Source organism: Aricia agestis, chromosome 15 (genome assembly GCF_905147365.1).
Source record: "Aricia agestis chromosome 15, ilAriAges1.1, whole genome shotgun sequence".
NCBI classification, from domain to species: domain Eukaryota; kingdom Metazoa; phylum Arthropoda; class Insecta; order Lepidoptera; family Lycaenidae; genus Aricia; species Aricia agestis.
Window position 1 is genome coordinate 1,071,512 of NC_056420.1, and position 18,123 is coordinate 1,089,634.

Below are 18,123 nucleotides of genomic sequence, written 5' to 3' on the forward strand. Positions count from 1 at the left end.
TTATTTTAAATCTAGGAAACAGATAACGGTTAACATAGTTAGGTACATAGTCCGACAAAATTTTAGGTAGTTTGTTTTGCTATCTGCCTGTGAATCAATTTTTATGATGGTACATCCTAATATGACAATTTATTCGAAATTCCTGTTTCTTCGATGATGGGAGTACAAAATGTGTTACCCATGTAAAGATGTTGTATTCCAGTAGATAATAAGTGTAAATTTATTTTAAAATGAACAATCGTGAATGGCTGTATTTTATGACAAAGCTTTTTAAATGTTTAACCGGTCGTCCGCTGCGCGCCGTGCGAATCCGGTGAAGTTTAATAATTTTAAATGCTGTAAATAATGAATCGCTCACTAAGTGCCAATAAGTTAGGTAAATGAATAAAATATTTTGTGTTATGTTTTTGGTTTAATTTTATTCATTAAACTTTCTGACGATGATTTCATCAACTTTTGAAATAACAGACTCATCGACTGGTGTATTAAAATGTGCCTACATAATATAAAAGCAACAGATAGCAGGGATTACAAAATGTTGCTCCTTTAATTCCCAAGGCGCATAAACAGGTTTATATTTTAGTTTATTTACTGTGAAAGTGTATGCATATAATAAATAAATAATGGATGCTGTTAAGCATTGGTGTGTCATCCCACATCGGACTAGTTTTGAGTAATCGGCGTTTTAAGTTTTTTTGGAATAATCTTTATTTTCTGCTTATTTTAAGCAAAAAAATGTTATTGTGCGGTATCATTTTTTTGTTGAAATGCGTAGATTATGATTATGAGAAAAGAAATTAATTTTACATTCGTTTTTAAGAGAAAAAGTATAAAAATGGTTAATGCTATATTGCTATAGGGCTTATAACATTAATGTCCTATTATATAAAATTACCTCGTCACGCCCACACCGCTGAATCGATTTTTCTGAAATTTGGTATGGAGATACTTTGAGTCCCTGAAAAGGACATAGGATCCTTTTTATTCCGAAAAAATGTTCGGTTCCCAGGCATTCCATAAAAATGATTTCTGCTTATACCGCTACATGGATTTCAATGATATTTGGTAAGTAGGTACGTTATGTGTCGGGAAAGGACATAGGATACTTTACATCCGGGAAAAAAGTACGGTACCCGTATGATAAACAAAAATGATTTGCGCCTAAACCGCTGAACCGATTTTGATGAAAATTGGTGTGCACATACTTTGACTCTCGCGAAAGGACATAAGATAATTATTGTCTTGAAAAATGTACGGTTACCGCGTAATAAAGTTTCCTATTTTGCGCCTAAGCCGCTGAACAAATTTTGATAAAACTTGGTATGGAGATACTTTGAGTCCCGGAATAGGCCATAGGATCCTTTTTATCTAGGAAAAATGTACGGTTCCCAGGCGTTAAATAAAATGATCTCTGCTTATACCGCTACAATGGATTTTGATGATATTTGGTATGCAGATATACGTTATGTCTCGGGAAAAGACAGAGAGTTCCCGCTTCTTCTTCCCTTCCCGCACTTCCCGCAGAGAGCTCTTATGTATTGCGCACACACTTGGCCTAAAGTGATTGGACTAAAAGTTTATTTGGCTTGAAGCTATCTCTCTTCTTCTTTGTACCTATATATAAAAGAAAAGATATGATATTTTGTGAAAAGATTGGCAGTTGCCAATTCGCACTAATGACCTGACGTTAGATGTCATAATGCAATTAAATCACCTCTGCTCTGGCGCAGTAATTGCGGCCATTTCACCATCGGCAACTCACATACACAGTACACACACAAAATATGTGTGAATCGTTTTTCATAGAAAATTGACAAAGTTGAGAAACAGAGGAGTATTATTTGAAAAGTCTGAAAAAGTCTATGCAATAGTTTGTGATCCATGCATCAAATGGACACCTAAGAAGTTTTTCCCGCGTTTTGATTCTTCAGTCGTATCGGCTCATCCATTCATTTGCGCTACAAGAGGAAAAGAGCGTGGATCTTTGTGCAATGCACACACATTAGCACTGCAAAGATACCTTTGTGCAGCTAGCGGTTTCAAGAAACCAGCCACCGCTACTGAAATCAATGTACTTCATTCTAGCAATAAATGAATTATGAATTATGAATGGCATTATCCCCTTTAAGTCGACTATGCCCCATCTCTTATTGGTCCACAGCAAATGTCAGAAGTCAGGCATTAGTGTGACGCAAGTTTATGTAACCGTATTGTGTTAGATGTAAACGATTACTCGTGTGATTGTATATCATTATGATCCGGCCGACTGTCCGTCGCGTGGAGCCACGAGACGAAAGGGTAGAGAAAAGGCTATATTATTATAGCGGGAAGAGATAAGTTGATAACGTAAAGAAGCGAGACTGCTGTTATACATATGATCTTAAATAACGTTAGGATTAACCTAGAACTCCGGAAACTGCACCGTCGCGTCGTGTCGCTCTATGATAGTATTTACTCATTTTATGAGTTTAGTTAGTGTTTTATCACTTGCGTAATGCCAATGATATTTAAATCATAGATGGCTGTAGCCTGTATGGGACTGTGTCTTTCTTAATAAGTTTGGTAAGAATTTACAATAATTTTTATTTTTAATTAATATCTTATTAAATTTACAGTATCTATTATATCTACTACTTAGGTACCTGTTAAAGTTTAGAAACAAAAGTGCATTAATTTGCTCTTAAATATTATGATTTATGAGCTATTATGATAGGTAAATATTATACTAAATAAACCAAGAATAATATAAATTTTAATAGGTCATTCAACATTGTTTTCTGACGTATAACATATACGTCATGACAAAATGATTGTGAATCACTGACCTCCATTATACAAGTACTTGTATAATGGAGGTCAGTGTTGTGAATACAAATTATTGCTCTAGTATACCTACCTAATATAATTGATGCATCAACGCCCGCTGGTTTAGGGGCGCCACAACAATTACGCGAGCTTGCGATCTTTCACATCGCAACAAAAACTTACATTAGCGGTCGAGTCCGTGCTAGAACTGCTTGATGCTGGATGTCTTCAATATATTTATTACATACAATACGCTAGGACTTCTAAAAACCCTTACTTACAAATTAAGTTGATAATAGTGCTTCCAAAGTAATAATGCGCATAGAAATTTTCGTAATTTTTCGGCAACGATCGTATTTCCCGAGCGTCGGAAGACGTCGCTGCAAGCGCTGTTTTAAACTTAATTTTAAGAAAAACAGCGCTTTGCAGCGACGTAGAGGCGCTTGACGTTGCTTGGACGTTACCATGGTAACACCGTGAAGGCTTCCCGGTGAGTTATAGTACTTATTGATGAACCGGCTATATGATATTTACTTCTATTTCCTTTGAACAAGGTGCAAAATGCAAGTGCATTGTTTGGGGCTCTTACGTTTCATAGATTCGAGTGTTTTCGTGAATCTTACGACAATGACTGAAGATTTCCATGCGCATTATTAATTTGGGAGTACTGTAGGTACAGGCAATAAGACATATGAGATGCTCTATAAACTGTAGGCTTAATATAATTATGTCGTGTTGGTCTGAGCTAAATGGTAAATTAAATATCACATTTTTTTGTAACCACCGGGCCCACCCTCATTATTAATTGTATTTAAGAAACAAAAAGCTTAATATTTTATTGGCATTAACTGCTTCAGTACTAAAGTTAAGGTTATGAAAATAGGGTAGCCTTGGATTTGGAATCAATCATATGAGACCACATTATTTTGTAATATGATCGCAGTAGTCAATATTTTGACTGACAGGTGACTGTATTAAGGCCTTCACAGTTCACAGTACAGTGGACTTAAGGGTCAGTTCATACCGAATCGTAAACGAAACTAGATGTAACTTGGTGAGACAAATCTGGAAGAAAAAGGCTGTAGGAACTAGGAATATCGGACTCTGTAGGATAGAATGTTCTTTATACATCGTGGGTAGCTTCAACTTGAAGCTTGAAAAATTGAATTGTGCATTGTGCAGTTTACAAGTTGTTACTCTACATCTGCCTACTGATTGATACATGAAGCCTTCATGCATCAATCAGTAGGCAGATGTAGAGTAACAACTTGTTTACTGCACAATGCACAATTCAATTTTGTATCGCTACTGTGCATCGCTGCGTCCTGCCTTTAACTCAAACTCTGGAACGAACAGTCGCTACCAATATATCCGGACCTATACGACCTGCAAACCTTTAAGATGAGAGCGTATCTCCTCTAAAAGGCCGCCAACGCACCTGCAAGTTGCAACTCTTCTGTGTGTCCATGGGCGACGATAGTTGCTTTCCATAAGGTGACCCGTTTGCTCGTTTTGCCCCCTAATTTTATTAAAAAAACGCCTCGTCACGTCTCGTTTTATTGTGCCCTAGCCCTAAGACCTGAGTATAAGTTACAAAATATTATGTAACATGATCGCCACATCAATTTTGATCATCTGATACCATCGCATGATATTTTTCCTGTGTGATTTGAGAGTTGGGGTCGATATTGAGCAAAAGAAACAAATGAACAACATTTTCGCTCCGGGCCAAAGACCCGTGAGGGTTTTGAACTTACGATTCATCATTATTATCCATATTTATATTAAGTTACATTCTTCATACTGTCTCTCAGATAAAAATGAAAAATAAAATACATGCTTGACATGCGTAAAGCTTTATTTCTTGGCTATAAAAAATATTTAAAAATGTTTTATATAGGATGATTAAAATGTAGTATCTATTGGTTATCAAATTTAATTCTTACTTTCACATTTCTAATTTATACTAGATGTAACAAAAACTAAGTAATAATACTTTAGGTTTAGGGTATGTATGTGTTCCTTGTAGAGAGTTCACTGTGAAAGTGGCAGCGCTGAAAGACCAATAAATTTTTTTCACTTTTGTATGAGCAGGGGCCCGAGCGTGAAGCGTCACGACTCCCGAGTTTCCCCATATAAAAGAGAAAAAAAATAGTCTTTCAGCGCTGCTACTTTCACAGTGAACTCTTTACAAGGAACACGTACACACCCTAAAATATTATCACTTAATTTTGTTACACCCTGTATAATTAACAGCTGACTGTGCGTGGCAAAACCCATACTGCGATTTATTTTTAACCCCCGACAAAAAAGAGGGGTGTTATATAAGTTTGACGTGTCTGTCTGTCTGTCTGTTTGTGTATATTCTGTCCGTGGCATCGTAGCATCCAAAAAGGTGGACCGATTTTGATCTAGTTTTTTTTTTTAAGCTGATGTATTCCTATTTTAGGGGTCTGTTTCAGAGCTTTTCACACTTCTTACCGGGAAGATATAAAGTATGATTTGTATACTTGCCTTCAATAATAATAATTGAAGCAAGCATCCCTCTTTAAATATGAAAGAGGTTGGTAAAGTCTGTTACCACTTACCAACATCTTTAGCTTATCAGTTACAATTATCAGTAACGACTAACGACAGAAGAAAAAGAGGGGTGTTATAACTTATTTGTTTGACGTCTCTGTCTGTCTGCACTCTGCTTGTCTGTGTGTCTGTTTGTGGCGTCGTAGCATCCAAACGGGTGAACCGATTTTGATCTAGTTTTTTTGTTTGTTTGAAAGCTCACATCAAGAGTGTTCTTAGCAATGGCTCGTCATCATCAGCCCATTCAGTGCTGAAAAATTTGGCTTTAACTACTTCAAATGTTTTAATCCGGGAATTGTTTTTAAACTTAATTTAACATTATTGCAAATACGGAACCCTATCCAATCACCAACACCTTACTATTTTTAATCGTCATAACAATATTAATGTGTAGGAAGTGAAAGTTAATTACCGCATGACCTATGATCATTTCATCACCCCCCGAGGTTATCCGCTAATACTCAAATGTTGTGAGGTAATATTATAAGGTAATGGAAACAATAATTAGTCATATCATCACATTGTGTGCTATATTTACAGTTAACAGTTTGTAGGGTTCTGTACACAAAGGAAAAAATATTATTAATTGTTTTTGGGTTCTGTACTCAATGGGTATGACAGAGGGTGTATTCACAAGTCGATTTCGAGTCGGTTTCGGAAACAAATCGTGTTGTTATTGATCAAAAGTCTGAATATTATATTCGAGCGTGTCTTTTTAATGAGACCGCATGTTAAATTTTCAGCTCTATTTTATTAGTTTTCTAAATAAATAAATTAGTAACATAGTTCAATTTTTAAGCTTTTCAGAGCTCTCTCCTGTCGGAGAGATTTCAAGTAATAGGTAGATGAGCAAACTATAATATTAATTATTGTTATTATATCTTAGACTTAGAGTTTAGACTTAAGACTTTAGAGGCTAGAGAGATTGAGGACTGGGTCTCTATATTAAAATCTTATCAACTTTATCTATTAAGTGATAGATTTTGGTTATGGCAATAGTAGAGTTTCGTTTAGCAATTTAGCTCTGCCTACACTTAAGAGTCTAATGTGCGAAGAAAACAAAGGAGAACGGTGTCGAAATGTATTTATTTTTTGTAAAAAACATAAACTTACTATATTATATAAATTAATCTACACTTAACGATAAACTTTATACAAAACAATAATTGGTTCGTTCCCGGCGGCGAGCCACTTCGCGTTTGACAGCTGTCGACGTCAGCGCGACGTCTGACAGCCGTCAACGTCAACGCAACGCCTGACAGCTGTCAAATAGACGACTGGCGGCCGGCGGGAAACCCGAGAGCGTGCACAGTCGCAGCGTTGGCCCGGTGGTCGCGGCGGCCGGCACCACCTACATTGTACGTGTGCGCCGGCCAGTAACGTTCGGGGGTCGGGGGATGGGAGCGCGACGCCCGAATAACAACGAACGCGCGGGGCGTTCTATTTAGACGGGGGTTTAGTAGGGGGCGCCGTAGGACGAGGAGGGGGCGCCGTAGGACGACGAGGGACCGGAGGGGTAGCCGCCAGCGCTGCCGCCCGCCTGCTCGTACTCAGCGACTTGGATGGCCTGACGGACTCCCTCAAGGTTGATGCCTACAACACGTGCGTTGGGCACGCCGTAGGACGAGGAGGGAACGCCGTAGGACGAGGAGGGGACTCCGTAGGAAGAGGACGGGGCGCCGCCTCCGTGGCTGCCGTGGCCGCCGGACCCGGACGCCTCTTCTTTGAGGAGGATTTGGCGGATCTGCTCGAGCAGCTGCGGGTCGACATACTGGCCCTCGGAGGTCTGGTAGCCAGAGGAGACGGCGCGGTAGCCGCCGCCGCCGCCACCACCGATGCTGCCGTGGAAGCCAGAGCCGCCGGACGGCCGGTTGTAGTTGTAGCCGGACGGGGCTTCGGCGTAGGATGACGCGACCAGCGCCAGGGCTATGCACTGATGACAAAAAAAAAAACAACATTATTAGCAAGGCATACACTTTGAAAATAAGTAGATCGAATCATCCTAATAAAGAGGACTGCTTAATTTGTCGACCCTTTTGCCTCCCTTTCCATTAGGAAATAAATAAATATAAATTTAAAGCTATATTCTTATAAGATATTCCTTTGGCCCCAATCATAAAAAATAGCGATGATGGTAGAGAGTAGAGACGTCAAACATCTAAAGCTAATATACCTACACGGACATTGCAACTGAATTTCACTCAACTGAGCCGAGGGGAATCTGTATTATATCACAATGATTATGGGCTATGGCACTCGCGTCCGAGACATCGTGACTTCCTCCACGGAAGACGGTTTGACATAATCGTTAATCGTCTCTATGTAGCTTTCGTTTGTATCGAAAAGGTCGTGGGAATTGGAATAATTTGAGGAAAATATGTGCAAACACTAAATGAATAGCAGTATAGTCGAGGATTATTTAGCTTTTAATTAAAAGAATAATAAGTTGTTTTTTTCTGTTAAATGAAAATAATAATAATAAGTATATCAAACTGCTTTTAAGCGTAGTGTGTGGCCCATATAACGTTAACACTTAACAATGGGGCAATATTATTTTCGTTTTCAAGTTATTCAACGCAAATGATTAACACATATTGTTGATAGCGCCATTAGTCAAAATGAAAATAATTCCATTATATAATTTTACTTCATAATATTAATCCAAATGAAACTACACTGAAGATGACATAACATGACGCAATTCTCTTGACCTATGACACTGCACTTTCTCCCCCCGACAGATATTTTTATTTCATGTTTCCTCTATGTTTTAATCTATGACCAATATCATCTTATTTATCTTTTTCCGATGCAACAATGTGTGTTGATTATATGTTGGATAATATCTATATGGGATTTTTATTAATCTTTCAATCAAGAAATTAGGTGATCAGACTGTATTATATCAAGTGAAAATAAAATTTATAAATAAGTACGGGATTAACTAGTTACCCTGTAGGACACCTTTACTCCTACTTATCTTTCTTCCTATTTATTCATTACAAAGTGATTTTACTGTTTATTGCACAGAAGGCTAAGAAGCGTAAAATCACAGATAATACGCAAAGACTGTAAAAGTAACAAAGTAAGAAATTGCAAGAGGTATGCAAAGCCTGACCAGAATTTTCTCTGATAAGATCTTTGTGCGGAGGAGATAAGAATCATTTTACAGAAACCCTCATATATAACTCTGTTCTTTGTCTCATTATCTTGTAAATTCCGAGCTTTACTCGAAACAACGTCAAATTGTTTTCCATACATGGCCAATGACCATACATATCCATTCACTGCGGCCATTGAGATGAAATATGGTTAGTTTCTAAAAACTGACGAAAACATTACCTAACGCGCGAGATAAAGAATTTCACTATCAATTAATATTGGCGAATATCTAAATTAGATAGTTGTTAAAATATGTAAAGCCATTAATAATGTCTGTTATTTTTTAATCTTTTCCATCTATTATGAGTTATGACTTATGTAGACAGCTACTGGAGTCTTTCAATCTTATATTAAAGATGCGAAAGTTTGCTTGTCCTCTTTAGGCTCAAACAGCTGAACCAATTTGTCTACGTCCCCAGAAGTAATTATTATCACGTAGAAAAAGTTACCTATATGACAAACTTTAACGCGAACAAAATTGTAGGAAAAATTTCGATACAGATAATGTTACATTTTTATCTTGTCTAGGAACTGTGCATCGAAACTCGAAATGTGCTAAAATCATGACGATGATGATGATGAAAATACCTAATATTATAGATGATTTTTAGAACCACCCACGAGTGTTTACTGTGCAATTGTTGAAAAAACGAAAGTCGTACTCGACAACACTTAGCACTTACGCGCTAACGAACATATCATAGAAATATGACTTCGATTAAAGATCCGTGGAATTTTTTAGAGAAAACAGCCAAAAATAATACAAGGAAAAAGTCGCGAAAGATAAGGAAAGGTGAATTAGACGTGAACAAATTATTGTTTTACATTAATAAATGAGGCATTGTTCAAAGATCAAGAGAGAAATAAACAACAATGAAATATAATCTACTTAGCTTGATATATTTTAAGTTTTGGTAAGCTTACACAATATTATAATTAATTCACATTGCAAATCGGTTTGTGATTGCGAATCGGTGCGAATATGTCCATCTTTCATTAATTTTATGCTTCAAACTAATTAATTAATCATTATTTTAGAAAATAAGAGAAAATGACTCAACTGTAAAGCCTAAATTGTAATTTTGAAGCGTCATATTCTGAATTGAAATTTAAACAGCCTCATGACTGCAAAGTAACACATAAACATCCTGTTTCGATATAAAATTTGTGTTGTCTTGCACTGTGCATTTGTCATTAGCGATATGGTGACAGCTACTGTGATGTAATATAGATGCATCATTATTGTGTCCTGTTTGTGGCCGTATCATTGTATTATCACCATCGTGTTTCTGAATTTGGTTAGGATTACAGAAATAAATAAAGATAGAACGGCTAAGCGGGTGGAGTACGAGTGTTTTAAATATAGAAATTAGACACTTCTAATTGTAAAAACAGAATTGCGAAAGTGAATCGGGCAAAAGGGGGTATTTCTTGCCACAAGTAAGTTATTTGTTTTAACTAAAAGCAAAGCAAAAATTGACACGAGCGATTCCTTAGCAACGCATGCGCGTCGCCGTTCTATCTTGATTTATTTCTGTGGTTAAGATACTGCACGCTGATCATCCGAAGGAAAATGTCCTATATTGTGTCGGATGTCAAAAGTACTGCGCCTGATCTTTCGCTAGTTGTGTCGGTAATATGTCCCTGTAGGTTGCAAGAGTAAAGGAAGAGAGAGAATCATCTTGTGTACTGCACACACCCTTGGGCACTATATATTTCATTTACAAAAGTTCATTCTCAAATGAGATAAATTAGGAATTAGTTTTAATATAATAATTATAATTATTATATTATAATATGAGACCAAAAATATTAAAAAAAAGGAACTCAACAAATTGCGTACCTCCATTTTGGGAGTCGGTTAAAACTCGAAATTAAGAAAATAGATGCGAAATCTAACAGAAAGCAGATAGTAAAGGAGCAAATTATTCAAGGCATGGGTTGATGAAGATATAAAAACCCTGATGACGACATTGTATCGAGCGGGAATATCGAGCGTTTGACGATGGCCGCGGTATGTAGGTGATGGTTATATGACCGTAGCAAACTGCAATTGATTTCAAATTCATCATCATCATAATCATATCAGCCTATAGTCGTCCACTACTGGACATAGGCCTCTCTCAATGAACGCCAAGATGACCGATCTCCCGCTACTCGCTTCCAACATGGGCCCGCAACTGAACGAGCCCGCGATTTCAAATTGCTCATTAATATACTAACAAAATAACTGCTACTCAATTTAATCCATAAAGTTAATATACCTAGCGGAATAGAGAAACAATGGCCTGAGCAAGAGAGATGTCACTATCAGTAACACTGCGTGGTAAAAAGAGACGTGTGATACATGACAGCAGCACTCCTTTTTCTACGTCCAGTCGGCACGTGCCGCACGTTGACAATTTAATCTCATAGAATTCATGTTCAATCATGCTTGTGTAAGTGTATACGTACACATATTTTTACACACAGATGAAACCAATTTCGGTTTCGTTTGACAGCTCGAGATTGTTGCTCTATTCCGCTAGGTATATTAACTTTATGATTTGATCACGATCTAATGTCTCTGTGGTGTTCTTGTTTAGAGCCACGAAGATCGTCGGTTCGATTTGTTCGATTTCAAGTTTGATTAAGAAAATGCAGACTGATTACCCAATTGCCTTAACAATAAAGATGATCGATGAAAAATTATGTCCTGCGCTTGATCATTTGCCGGATGCCGATTGGTTCATCCATTTCACAGAGTTATAATAAATACAGAGTCCTTGTGTATTGCACACATACTTGGTCACTACAAACATTCTCCTACGTAACTCGCTTATTTGAAAGTCAAGAAAGAGAAGAAATTAAGAAGTTGCAACATCGTAGTGTCATCCCTTTCAAATCAATCTAAGAAAAAAGGGATGACACTACGATGTTGCCACTTTTTAATCTCTTCACTTTCTTGACGGACTATACTGGCCACCGACACCAAAGGTCCAAAACTATTTATTTTGAAAACAAATGTATTGCTAACAAATTGCTAAGCTTGTTGAATATATAAAAAGTATAAACCATAGATCAGCATATCTAAGTAACATGTTTGTAAAGATCGAGGAGGCCATTTAAAACCTATTCACGTCAATTATCTCTAACTGCGAATAACAGACGTAATGTAGAAACTAGAAAGCAAAGAACAGATAGAATTCTAAATTTAAATTTACATGTGGCCCATGAGCAAAAATGTTCTAAAAGTGCTTCGAATTCTAACGACTTTGTGCTAAGGAATTTTCTTTACAAGTTTTGTTCCACGTTTAAAAATCTAAATATGACGTTTGTGAAACTTTTTTGATTTCTTTCTTTCTCTCCGTGTTCTTACTTCTTTATCGTTTAGGGACACTATGAAAAGCTGGACCCTTAGACAAGATGCCTTCGATAATTTTACAGTTGGAATTCGAAATCTATGGGTCAATTCAGACCGCGACGCGACTCGTAGATGCATTTCTATATTTGTGATTTGGTGTGCGTGAGACGTCTTGGAAATCTGTCAAATCCATACAAATTTAGAAATGCATCTACGCGTCAAGATAAGATATCAAAATCGCCGCAAGGGTCAATAGTCTTGACATGTTTACCTTATGTGAAATCCTTGATTTTGATCTTCGACAGCTCTACATTGACGAATCTTTTAAAGGGTGGGCTGTGATCATTTAATCTCAAATAAAGAATAATCTTTAAATGAAAGACGACATTAGTTTTTTATTTTTCTTGCGCATAACTTATTTTGGTTCAGACATTTTACTGAAACATCACATTACTGAAAACTGTATTGTTTTAACCGACTTTCATTTAAGGATGAGGTTGTTTATGTAATAAGAGAATGGTAGTAAGCGTAACAGAAGCAGTGACCTATGACCGTTGTGCAAGAGGGAATGGATGGGGCCATGCAATGTAAAGGGAATCTAGGGTCATAAGGTCCGCTGGTCATTACCCAGATAAAAGGGCGACCAAGAGTCACAGTACTTACTTAAATTGGAAAATTAGAATAATGATAACACCCTCACACCTATTTCGGTGACGGTGACCGGTTTCATTGAAACCAGACCATTTACGGAGTAATTTTATAATGCCCCAATGTGTGCGCAGTACACGCTCTAAATCATTGGCCCACGGAGGCATTGGTTATGCTAAATGGTCATATTTCAATTTTGATGTAGGTGCTCAGTGAAATTAGAATCAGATTTGACGTAAAGCATCGTAAGCGCGATGTCATTAGCGTTATGTCTTCCATACATTTTTGTTTCCCAAATTCTTCTGTCGAATTATCGAGTGCAAATTGACTCAGTACTCTGATGTGTAGATGCATCTTTTTGCTTTCTACTATACTAGCATTTTAAAGTAGTATATCCGTTAATGCTGCTCGCTTTCAGTACTAACAGTGAAATTTGCAAAGACGTTTTACGATAATCATTATTATTATGGCCCTAACAAGTAAAAGGAAACTTAGTTCGTCAAACCACAAGAGCTTTTCAAATGTTCTAACGGCTTACCTCTCTAACCTAAACTGTGTTTTACGCTCGAATTGAAGGTTTTTAGATGATAAATTATATGTTATAGTACAGGTTGTTCTCATAGAAAAAGTTGTTCATTTTGACGGGCTCATTTGATGGTTTTAAGAATAACGGTGTTCACCCGAATGACCTGTATATTGATGCGTTTTTGCTTCTTTCGTTAATCCAGTTTATTCGATTTTCAGCCGTGAGATTTCGCATAAGTATTTATGATGATTAATAATCTCTTTCTCTCAGGATTAATAATTATTATTATTAAAGATCCTTAAGATATAAATGCGAAAGTGTGCTTGTCTGTCTGTTAACGCTTCACGACCAAACCACTGAAACGATTTGCTGAAATTTGGTATAGAGATAATTTGAGTCCCGGGAAATCATAAATAGGATACTACTTATATATACTATTTATCCCGGAAAAATGTACGGTTTCCGCGCGATAAACGAAATTTGGGGCCACGGAGTTGCAGGCGTCATGTAGTTACTATTTGTAATTTTGGTCACAAGTTACAAAGCCAGTAGCTACGCAAACGGTCAAAATTATAGCATAACATAATAAATAATAGACGACGCCTGCAACGGGAACCGTGCATTTTTCCTTTCCCGGGACTCAATGTATCCCCATACCAAATTTCAGCAAAATCAGTTTAGTGGTTTGGGGGTGAAGAGGTAACAGACAGACAGTCAGATACTTTCGCATTTATAATGTTATTATGGATGTAACCTGCTTCAATAGAATTTCCTCAGAAGGAAGTGCCTTGTTAACTTCTTCGTGTTACCAAAAACTATTGTATAGTTAGAGAGCTGCACGCAAATCGATATGGGAAATCTCGAGTACGAAAGCTGCACATTGTTGTAACAATGAGATATCACAGAATTTATTCAGGCGATCCAAATGATATTGTTATGATACAAATTACTCACTTTCGCTTTTAGTAAATAATGTATTTGAAAATCTTTATTTTATTTTTAATAAGCAATTTGGTTATTTTTTGCCCTTGTAAATAAAAAAAAAACAATTGCTGTTTGAGTTTACGTTTTCTAAAGACAAAAATTAATTACTAAACTGTAATTAAATGAAGACTTTGTCATAATATACTATATTGGTCAAATTACTTTATTTGTCAAATTCTTCATTAAATTGAAGTATAATCATCATTAATTCGTCTCTGAGTATGGCAGTAAGTGATTTAAGCAAGAAAACCATTGTTAACAATACAGTAGCAATTTTGTAACTATTTGAATTAATTAACTTCGTTATTTAACAGATAAAAAACACAATTAATGCTAACAATTATAATATTAACGTAATGTACGTTACTATGAATAATATTATGTCATTATAGTATGTTTCATTATGCTTTATGTTTTATTAATCATAATATATCATAATATTATTATTACCGTATTACGTTATATTTAGATCTGTTTATTATTGTTGCTTTGGTTTTAATCTGCCCTGTTGTTTTTATCTGAAAAACTGAAACTTTTGAATAGTTTGACGTGCCTCTACTCTCTACCATTTCTTTACAGTACCCAATACTGGTTTGTTTCTAATGTGAATTTCTTGTATAGGACAACACCTCATATTAAGTTTTAACACCACTAAATATTAAGTACACTGATGTAAGTGATAACTGATAACCTATATTTTATCACTATCGATACCCCGACTATGAATTCAAACACAACGTCCATCAGTAGACGTTCGGAAATCAAAAATCCATTCAAAATTCGAATTTCCAAACACGAGCGCGCACTTTTTGATTTTCGAACGTCACTGCACTTTTTTTTCACTGTCACTGGGCACTGGACTTACCGCTACGAAGGCTTTCATGATGCTTAGTGTTGGGTCACCGTGGTAACTAGTGTGTCTATCAGGGGCCACCGCATAGCTATATACCGCGACCTGCGGTGGGGCGGAGAAAGGATAGATGCGTTGTGTAAGGGAGATGCTTCCATAGAAAACTGTAATGGGGCGTCAGTTTTTTCGGTTTTCGGCCGTCAAAAAAGTCAGAGGTTATTTTGTACAGGGCGAGTACACGTTCACTTTTCATTCAATTTGACATTACGACACTGATCGATGGGATATGTTAACTTACAACTGAAAGCATACACCATAATACCCATCATTGTCATAAGGCTGACGCAAGTAAAATTGATTTAAAGAGGTAACAATTAACGACTAAATTTATTGTGTTAAAATTTTTGGCAAGTCGCAAAATTCTCACGCAAATATATATTTTGTTGTAGGTATAAATTGTGTACTTATTATATTATTGATGTCTGCACCCTGCAGTTAGTCTGGACCACCACGAGCTCGGTCAGTTGAGATTGAACTAATGATTTGTAAGTATGAAACTTTCAGCAGCTTCTATACATTTGATTTTCGATGTTCGGTTACATTACGATTAGTGATTACTTAGCTGTAGACTGAAAGATGAAACTCATGCTTACCTCTGTAGAATGTGAATGTACTAAATTAGTTCAAATCAGACAAAATTATTAAATATCTATCAAACATTGCCTGCAACTGCATTTACGCAGATATTCATTTTTCCGCAACAAAAACCAAAATTTTATCAAAATTATAGTACAACGTTATAAACGTCCAGTGGTAACCGACAGACAGACAGACTATTAGTAAAGATCGAAATATATTCTACAAGATGAAATCGATTAAATTGTAGATTCTAGATTGAAGACGAAGATAAAACACATTCAGATAGCAATCAGTAGATCAACGTCGTAAAGTCAGTAAGCGTCTATAGTCCGTCAAGAAAGTGAAGAAATTAAAAAATCGTAGTGTCATCCCTTTCCAATCAATCTAAGAAAAAAGGGATGACACTATGATGTTGCCACTTTTTAATTTCTTCACTTTCTTGACAGACTATAGTCTCGCTTACGTATTATCTAGAATTCTAGATTTTTTTCCTGTTTCAGAGGTATTGACAAAGCCGCAAATTAATTGATATTCTAATGATCTATTTTTTCATAATGTTCAAATGTCAACGTGATATTGCTTAACAGTATTTCTATTCTAGTATTTTAAAATATGTATCTAGATATAAAATAAAAAAAAATGTTTTATTTCTGAGTAAATTTAAAACAAATATATTCAGAACTATTGTTCTGAATATTGTACGCTCGCAACTCCGTTGCGCCAAAATTTGTTTATCGCGCGGGAACTGTACATTTTTCCAGGATATATTCCGGAAAATGTTTCCTATGTTCATATTAGTCTAAGCGATAAGTTGAGAATGGCGAAATATAGAGGTAAGGATCATAAAAATACGTACGACGTCGACGTCTAGAAAAATGTACCGGAAGCGTGTATTAGCACACAAAAAAAAGCAAAAGTTATAAGCAAATTAGGTTGCCCAAAAAAATTTTATTACATTTTTTGTTAAAAACTCCGAAACTATTAACATTTAAGAAGTTTAAAAAAAGATTCTTAAAGAGGAGGAAATTTCCATAAGAAAACTCCTAACTCCCGGAATTCTATCTCTATTATTTATAATTCTAATTTAACGCTGAAAGTAAGCCTCCGCGCGGCATTTTTAGGTAGCGCGCGCGGCTTCAAGACTGAGCACGTCACACTGATTATTTTTTTAAAGGTATTAAATATTAATTTGAAAATTTCAAAAACGTATGGTGTATTTCGAATACTTCAAAGAATTTGCTCCCGTTGGAAATTTAACTTCAAGTTAATTTTTCAACAAATTAGACAAATGGTAACTAACGAAATTTTTTCGAACCTCCGTCCTCATTGTACTTTAAATAAAATGTTAAATAATTTTCGTAAAAATTTTTCAAGTCGTGGAGCCCTTGATATAAACATACTTAACAAGATCACGCCATAAAAATTAAAAAAAAATTAATACTTTGTTTATAATAATTTTTTAACTTGAACAAAAAACTAGAAATCCAAGTAATATTGTCAAAAAAAAATTGTTTCATTTAGTATCACGTAATTGTTTTCATATCAATGAAGGACATGTATTAACTAGAAAAAAAAAATCCGCCATTTGCTAATAAAAAATTTATAAACCAATGGACTATTTCGATGCTTTTTTAAAAAAAAAATTCTTACCTTTATTCTCTTGAAAATATTATGATTTTTAGAAACAATTTTTTTTCTTAGTAACAATATTTTATTGTTTATAATCGTTTTTTTTTAATATTTCAATTGTTTAAATTATTAGTTTAGAAAAAATTTTCCTCTTAAAAATCATGATTGATCGTCCTCAATATGGTTACAAAAACAATTTTTTTTTATCAACAATTTCATTGTTTATTAACTTAACAATTTGTAAAAAAAAATTGGAGATTTAGAAAAAGAATATAAAAAAATTGTTAAGTTAATAAACAGTGAAATTGTTGATAAAAAAAATTTTTGTTTTTGTAACCATATTGAGGTATCTTTTTTTAATGGGTATTTGTAGCATAATGACTTGCAGATTCTGTGAGGAGGAGGATGAAACACCTATTCACCTTCTCCTCGACTGCCCTGCTCTACTACAGAGCAGGAACAGGCACCTTGGTCGCCACGAATACTCGTCCACAGAGGAAATTCGTGGCACCAACCCCAACCATATCGTTCAATTTATGAGCAGTATTGGGTTGGCGATGATACTCTAGTGCGAAGGAGTCACAATAGATCCTCATGGGTCGCAGTGACGTCAGGGCTACAGTGACCTGCCTTCTTTAAAAAAAAATCTTTTTTAAACTTCTTAAATGTTAATAGTTTCGGAGTTTTTAACAAAACACGTAATACCATTTTTTTGGCAACCTAATTTGCTTATAACTTTTGCTTTTTTTTGTGTGCTAATAACACGCTTCCGATACATTTTTTTAGACGTCTTCCCGAATCTAATGAGCTATCGCACGTAGCTTTTATCACCCTTATCTCTATATTTCGCCATTCTCAACTTATCGCTTAGACTATATGTACTTTCCCGAGGCTCTATATCAAATTTCAGCAAAATTCGGGTTGGGCGTGAAAAAATAACAAACAGACATTGTCTAT

General features: G+C 35.7%; 1 protein-coding gene across 1 annotated transcript; it reads right to left on the bottom strand.

Moving 5' to 3' along the window:
• Positions 1 to 6,464: 6,464 nt before the first annotated feature.
• Positions 6,465 to 14,949, bottom strand: LOC121734126 (pro-resilin). Its single transcript, XM_042124549.1, has 2 exons — positions 14,914 to 14,949; positions 6,465 to 7,318 (listed from the first exon to the last, which is right to left on the bottom strand). The coding sequence occupies exons 1-2, from the start codon at positions 14,929 to 14,931 to the stop codon at positions 6,842 to 6,844; spliced, it is 495 nt and encodes a 164-aa protein (XP_041980483.1). The 5' UTR covers positions 14,932 to 14,949; the 3' UTR covers positions 6,465 to 6,841.
• Between the last annotated feature and the right edge of the window lie 3,174 nt (positions 14,950 to 18,123).